The sequence below is a fragment of the Cricetulus griseus genome, chromosome 3, assembly GCF_003668045.3.
Source record: "Cricetulus griseus strain 17A/GY chromosome 3, alternate assembly CriGri-PICRH-1.0, whole genome shotgun sequence".
Lineage (NCBI taxonomy): Eukaryota > Metazoa > Chordata > Mammalia > Rodentia > Cricetidae > Cricetulus > Cricetulus griseus.
The window spans coordinates 154,671,350-154,679,196 of record NC_048596.1 but is presented as its reverse complement, the minus strand read 5'-3'; the positions used below and the strand labels follow the sequence as shown (position 1 = coordinate 154,679,196).

The following is a 7,847-nucleotide window of genomic DNA, read 5'->3' as shown; positions in this document are numbered from 1 at the left end:
TGAGTGAGTGGCTACAAGGCACAGAGTGTCCTCCATGGGCTCATGTGGCAGCACTTGGTCCTTAGTGCTTTGAAAATGTTGTCTGGAGGTAGGCTTTGGAGGTAATTAATAACCCAGTCTGCTTCCTGGGTGGCTGTGTAAGCAGCAACCACAGCTTGGACTATGCTGGTGAAGACCAGCTTCTAGGCCCTCCCACCATGAACCACACTTTGAGACTGAGTTCAGAGGAACCCTTCTCTAAGGTGTTTTATCACAGCGATCAAAAAAATCACAATATAGCAATTATTAAGAGAGTAGCTGTCATCATGGCATGCTGACCAGAATAAACTAAATGTGACATATAGCCAGAGCCAGGCACATAGCACAGCTCTTACAGAAATGGGCATCAGAAAGCTCAAAAGCAAACCTGAGAAGAGAAAACCTTTGGAGAGGTTTGGTTTTCTTGTTTTGTTTTTAATAGCTACACATGTTCAATTTGGTTAATTTGCACAAGAGCCCAAGAAACACCTCTTATTCTACAAGTGAAACAGTGAGCACTGAGAGCAATGCTCCATGTCATCTCAGGTAGTCAGGAACAGGGCAGAAGGTCACACCCAGCAGTCTGCTCTCAGGGACAGAAAGTCATCTGAATAATTCAAGAGGGCCAACCCCAATTTGTGCTGAGGCTTTTGGAACCTGGACAGCAGGCACATTTATGAATGAGACTAGAGTCATATTTTATTTCTTCAAAACATTCCTCAGTGAGAAACAATCCAGCTAACTGCAGAAGACATTCCAACTAGCTGAAGAAGACTTCTCTAGGTTAACTGCTGTCTGGTGGCACTGATTCGATGCTTTAATGCACAAAACCTAAGTGTGACACAGAATTTGGTAATCTCTGGGGGAATGAGGAAGGTGAGATCTGGGCAGCCTTTGTAGTTAGGAAAGGAAGTAAGTCAGTCACAAACTTGAGGTTAAAACCTTGAAATAGGAATGGGGGGGAGTTGTCTGGTGGTGATGGTTTTGTTTTTAAGGTAGCAGTGTGGTTTTTGTTGTATTGTGTTTTGTTTAAGACAGTGTCTATGTAGCCCTAGCTGGCCTAGAACTCACTATTATAGATTATAGACCAGGCTGACTTTGAACACAGAGATCCACCTGGCTCTGCCTCTTGTGTACTGGGATTAAAGGTGTGTGCCACTATGCCTGGCTGACAGTATGGCTTTTAAGCAGGTCATGACCACAGATTATTTTCACTCATAAGTGTCTGGAGCAATAAACTAGAAGAGTATCCTAATGTCAGTCAGCATCATCCTGCTAATTCCCTTGGGCCAGCACTGTCTCTGGCACATGAGTGCATCTTTTTGTCTCCAGAGCCAACCTACCCAGGTCATAATTGCTGTCTCTGTTAATCCTTACCAGACATGAACCAAGTTCCTCAGCTCAGTGCAGAAAGGCAATGGAGTAGTTAGTGTGATCAGATCAGTAACTGCCTAGAAGAGGAAAGATGGCTGCAGAACCAGCTGTGAGAGCTGATAGAGCCTTTCGTCTTCCTGCAGTAGTCCACTGTTCTCAGTGTCTCAGGTAAAGGAATAAAGGTTCCTCACATGCAAGGGAGCAGGCAAGGACAGGACTGGGAGTAACTGGAGAGAAGCAGGGGCAGCTGCTGCCTTTCCACAGGAAAGAGAATACCCAATGCCCTCTTCTGGCCTCCATGTGTACACAGACATTGGCACATCCCCACTCACACACTTGTCCATACAGACACATGAATGCATAGATATAGAAATACACATCCCCACTCACACACTTGTCCATACAGACACATGAATGCATAGATATAGAAATACACATCCCCACTCACACACTTGTCCAAACAGACACATGAATGCATAGATATAGAAATACACATCCCCACTCACACACTTGTCCATACAGACACATGAATGCATAGATGTATAAATAAATCTTTTAAAAGATACAATTGCCAGGTGGTGGGGGGGGCACACACCTTAAATCCCAGCACTCAGGCAGAGGCAGGTGGATCTCTGAGTTCAAGGTCAGCCTGATCTACAGAGTGAGTCCCAAGATAGCCGGGGCTACACAGAGAAACCCTGCCCTCACCACCCCCCTCCCCAAAAAAAGATACTTGTACTTAAAATTGAGTAAATGTATAGGATTTTCCAGGGACACAAAACTAATAGAAGATATAAATGTATGCACATGATAGGACTTTAGGGAAGGATTTACTGTACACTATTAGCTGGCATAATTGTAGAGGCTGAGAAATTCCTGTGCTGGAGCTTAGGAAAGCTGAAGAATTGATATCCAGAACAGAGATGTTTCCAAGGTGGAACTAGTGCCCCTACAGTCACTGAACCCAGCTGTCTTCTTTATCTGCTAAGATCCTTAGTGACCTGGGCAGGTGATGCCTACCCACACAAGGGTGGACCACTGTTTATCGGGCCACCATTCAAAAGTCAGTTCTCCCAAACACTGTCCCAGACACACCCAGAAATAATGCTTAGTTACCTAGCCATCCCAAGCCTGGTCAAGTGAACACAGTTCACAAATTCAACAATGTGGGGGGCTGGGGGGGGAGGTAGTGTTTAAAAATCAGAGACAAGACCTGCTGTGTGTATAGGATTTTGTCTGTAATAGGCCAGCTTAGTTTATATGGTGAGTAGGACTCTGTCAAAAAAAAAAAAAAAAAAAAAAAGTTAATGGGTCAAAGACAAAAATCTCAAGAGAATTTGAAAAATAATTTGCATACTATATATACACCTTTAAATAACTTGGCTATACAAAGTAAGTCTTAACTTAGGACCTCTCTCTGTCTTATTGCAAGTGGTCTTATTTATTGGTGCCTAACAGTGCAGGTTAGCACTGCCCCATTTGAATTTGGGGAGAATATCTTTCTGCTTCGCTGTAACTCACATGTACACATGTGAGTTGGGCTGTGGAAGGGAGTACAGGTGCACTGAGGAGGGTATTTCCCTCCTTCGCCTTGTGACAGGAGGGAACAGACCAGCAGGAGGCATGGTGTAAAGATGGCTCTAGGGCTGGGTGGCTGGCTTTGTCTGTGGAAGACTACTGAAGCCCTCAGGGTAGCAGTGAGGAGTCTGTGTCTCCTTCCGAGTGTGTGTGTGTGTGTGTGTGTGTGTGTGTGTGTGTGTGTGTGTGTGTGTAGCTCATCATCCTAATGAACTAGAGGTGTGCTCAGAGGACCCATGGAACTCAGTGTCACCGGCAGTAACTGTCCCAGAGGTTACCTGAGATGCTGGCAGGAAAAGTTCAGGGCAGCATTTCAGGATGCTGAGGCCCTGCCAAGAGGCTCATTCTCCCTGCTCACACAGGGTTGGGCAAGGAGGTCTGCCAGTTGTAATGCCTTTGTGCTGAAGAACTGTGATATAGGAGACCCAAGGCTGGTTTGGGGTCACTGTGGTCCGGAGTTGAGGGTCCAGACCCTTGGAGGCAGAGACAGGTGGATCACTGAGTTCGAGGCTAGCCTGGTCTACAGAGTGAGATCTAGAACAGCCGGAGCACATAGTGAGACCCTGTCTAGAAATTTTATTAAAGTTTTTCCTTATTTGAAAATAGATTCTTTTCTCATACTAACCCGGTTATAGTTCCCCCTCCTTCTACTCCTCCCAGTTCCTCCCAATCTTTCCTCCCCTTCAGAGCCGTCACTTTCTGTCTCTCATTAGAAATGAACAGACTTCAAAAAGATAACAACTCAAACATGCAAAATAAAATATAATAAAATGAAGCAAAAACCGTGACCCAACAGATGGAAAAGTCCGAAGAGCAGGCACAAGGGCTGGAGACCTCTTGTTCTCACAGTCAGGAATTCTTAAAAATACTAAACTAAGCTAATTGCTATTATTGTAGCTATTTTACGCAGAGGACCTGGTGCAGACCCATGTGAGCTCTCCCTTGCTGCTTCAGCCTCTTTTAGGTCACGTGTATCTTACTTCCTTGATTCAGAGGGCCTTGATCTTTTAGTGTCCTCCATCCCCTCTGGCTCTTACATTCTTTCCAACTCCTCTTCAGCGGGATTCCCTAAACTCTGAGAGAGGGACTTGATGGTCTGCAGAATGTCTGGCTGTGGGTCTCTGCATCTGTTCCCATCTGCTGCTAGAGGAAGCCTCTTTGATGATGACTGGATAAGACACTAACCTATGAGTATAGCAGAATATCCTTGGTAGTCATTTTACGGAGTTTTCTTTTTTTAGACCAGTAGTGTTTGGTTTTACCCTTGATCTCTGGGCTATCCAGTCTCTGGTTCTTGGTTACCCAAGCTGTGTCAGGCGTGGGCTCCTTCTCATGGAGTGGATCAAATCACACATTGGTTGGCTACTCCCACAAGTTCTGTGCCCTGGCAGAGAGACTAGAAATGTAGGGATGAGGGCTCCATGTGGGCTCATGCTCAGTGAGTCGTGTGGGTGTTGTCCTCAGTAATGGGGCCCTTTATCAGTTTGCAGAGAGCAACCTTTTGTCTTAGCAACAGCCTAGGTTGTTTAGGGATTTCCATGGGATCCCTAGTCCCACCACTGGAAGCCTCACCAGATTATAAGAAATGGCCAATTAGACTCCATAGCCCTCCTTATTACCTCCTTATTAGAATCACCTTCATAGATTCCAGGAAGTTTCCACTGAACTATGTTTCCTCATATCTCCTCTCCCCCCCCCCCCCGCCAAATGCATGTCCCATTCCAGCTGTCTCTCTCTCTCTCTCTGCACACTCTACTTCCACCCATCTCCCCCACCACCTGATCCAGGCACCACCACCTGCCTCCAGTCTGCCCATAAAGTCTTACCCAGGGAGATCCCTGCATTCCCCCTAGAGCCCTCCTCTTTACCTAACATCTCTGGGTCTACAGATTGTAGCTTGGTTGTCATTTACTTGACAGGTTAATATCCCCTTATAATAGTGAATGTATACCATATCTGTCATTCTGGGTCTGGGTTACCTCACTCAGGGTGATTTTTTTATAGTTCATCTATTTGTCAATTTGGACAAATTTCATGATGTCATTTTTAAAAAACAGCTGAATAATACTCTATTGTGTAAATGTAGCACGTTTTCTTTATCCATTTTTCTGTTGAGGGGCATCTTGGTTGTTTCCAGTTTCTGACTATTAGGAAAAAAGATGCTTTGAACATAGTTTAGCAAGTGTCCTTGTTGTAGGATGGAGAATCCTAAGAGTGGTATGGCTTGGTCTTGATTGATTCTCAATTTTCTGAGAAGCCACCATATTGATTTCCAGCTGCTTTGCTGAAGGTGCTTATGAGCTGTAGGAGTTCCCTGGTAGAATTTTGGGGGTCACTTTTGTATACTATCATCTGCAAATAGTGAAAGTTTGACTTCTTCCTTTCCAGTTTGTATTCTCTTGATCTCCTTTTGTTGTCTGACTGCTCTAGCTAGAACTTCAAGTACTATATTGAAGAGATATGGAGAAAGTGGACAGCCTTGTCTTGTTCCTGGTTTTAGTGGAATTGTTTTGAGTTTCTCTCCATTTAAGTTGATGTTGGTTATAAGTGTGCTGTAAACTGCCTTTATTATGTTGAGCTGTGTCCCCTGTATCCCTATTCTCTTTTATTATGAAAGAGTGTTGGATTTTTGTCAAAGGCCTTTTCTACATCTAGTGAGAAGATCATGTGGGTTTTTTATTTCAGTCTGTTTATATGGTGGATTACATTAAATGACTTCCATATATTGAACCATCCCTGCATCTCCGAGATGCAGCCTATTTGATCATGGTGAATTATCTTTTTGATGTGTTCTTGGATTCGGTTTGTATTTTATTGAGTATGTTTGCATCTATGTTCTTAAGGGGAATTGTTCTATAATTCACTTTCTTTGTTGAGTCTTTATGTGGTTTTGGTATCAGGGTAATTGTGGCCTCATAAAATGAAGTGGGCAATGTCCCTTCTGTTTCTATTTTGTGGAATAATTTGAGGAGTATTGATGTTAACTCTCCTTTGAAATTCTGGCTGAATTCTGTGCTAAAAATGCCTGGCTGAGGGCTTTTTTTTTTTTTCCATTTGTTTGGAAACTTTGGCTGTCCTAGAACTCACTTTGTAGACCAAGGCAGCTTCAAACTCACAGAGATCTGCTTGCCTCTGCCTCCCAAGTGCTGGGATTAAAGGCGTGCGACACCACTGCCCAGCTGGTCGGAAACTTTTAATGACTCCTTCTGTTTGATTAGACATTATAGATCTACTTAAATTGCTTATCTGATCTTGATTTAACTTTGGTATGTAGTATCTTTTAAGAAAATAATCCATTAAAAAAAATGCTTACAATTTGATGGCATACCGGTTTTTAAAGTATGTCCTTATGATTCTGTAGATTTCCTCAGTGTCTGTTGTTATGTCCCCATTTTGTTTATCTATCTTGTTGATTTTTTCTAAGAACCAACTCTTTGTTTCATTAACTCTTTGTTCCTATTTTATTGATTTAAGCCATCAGTTTGCTTATTTCTTGTCATCTGATCCTCTTGGGTGTGTTCACTTATTTTTGTTCTAGAGCTTTCAGATATGCTATTAAGTTGCTAGTATTAGATCTCCCCTCCTTTTTTTTTTTTTTTTTAATGTAGGCCTACATAAAGTTTCCTCTTAGCACCACTTCCATTGTTTCCTATAAGTTTGGACATGCTGTGTATTCATTTTCATTCAATTCTAGAAAGTCTTTAATTTCTTTATTTCTGTCTCGACCCATTATTTCATTCAGTAGAGTTGTTTGTGAGTGTATTAGGGTTTCTATTGCTGTGAAGAAACAGCATGACCACAACAACTCCTATAAAGGAAAACATTTCATTGGGGCTAGCTTACAGTTTAGAGGGTTAGCTCATTATCATGCAGAGTAGTAGCATGCAGGCAGACATAGTGCTATAGAAGGAGCTGAGAACGCTACATCTAGATCTTCAAGAAGCAGGAGTCTGTGTCCCACACTGGGCATAGCCTGAGCAAAGGAGATCTCAAAGCCCACCCTACAGTGACACACTTCCTCCAACAAGGTCATACCTCCTAATAGTGCCACTTCCTATGGAGGCCATTTTCTTTCAAGCCACCACAATGAATTTGTAAGCTTTCTGTTGTTTCTGTTGTTGATATCCAGCTTTAATCTGTGATGGTCTGATAGGATGTAGGGGTTATTTCAATTTTCTTATATCTGTTGAGACTTGCTTTGTGTATGAGTAAGTGGCTGATTTTGGAAAAAGTTCTATGAAATGCAGAGAAGAAAGTATCTTTTGTGTTTGGGTGAAACTTTCTGTAAATATGTTAGGTCCATTTGGTTTATAATGCCTGTTAGCTCTCATATTTCTCTCTTGTCTTTTTGTCTGGATGCCCTGTCCATTTGCAAGAGTGGGGTATTGAAGTATCCCACCATCAGTGTGTGAGGATCAATATATAGTGTTTCTTTTACAAACTTGGGTGCTCTTGTTTAGAGGCATTAATGTTAAAAATAGAAATGTTATCTTGGTTATCTTTTGATTAGTTTAGGCTTTAAGTCTATTTTGTTAGATATTAAAATGGCTATGTCAGCTTGCTTCTTAGGTCCATTTGCTTGGAATATCTCTTTCAAACCCTTTACCCTGAGGTAATGTCTATCTTTGATATTGAGGTGTGTTTCTTGGATGTAGCAGAAGGATGGATCCTGTTTTCACATCCATTCTGCTAGTCTGTGTCTTTTTATTAGTGAGTGGAGTACATTGCTATTGAGAGATGTCAATGACCAATGACATCTGTTGATTCCTGCTATTTTGTTGGTGGTGGTGGTAGTGGTAGTGTATGTGTGTTTGTTTACTTTCTTTTGATTTTGCTGGTGTAAGATTATTTATTCCATGTGTTTTCATTTGTATTAA

At 42.3% G+C, this 7,847-nt stretch overlaps 1 protein-coding gene across 1 annotated transcript in view; it reads left to right on the top strand.

The window, feature by feature from the left end:
* Positions 1 to 1,483: 1,483 nt before the first annotated feature.
* Reeld1 (reeler domain containing 1) overlaps positions 1,484 to 7,847 on the top strand; it is a 29,674-nt gene continuing 23,310 nt past the window's right edge. Inside the window, 1 exon segment of the mRNA XM_035441662.1 lies at positions 1,484 to 1,560. Within this exon segment, the coding sequence (XP_035297553.1) occupies positions 1,484 to 1,560 (77 nt within the window).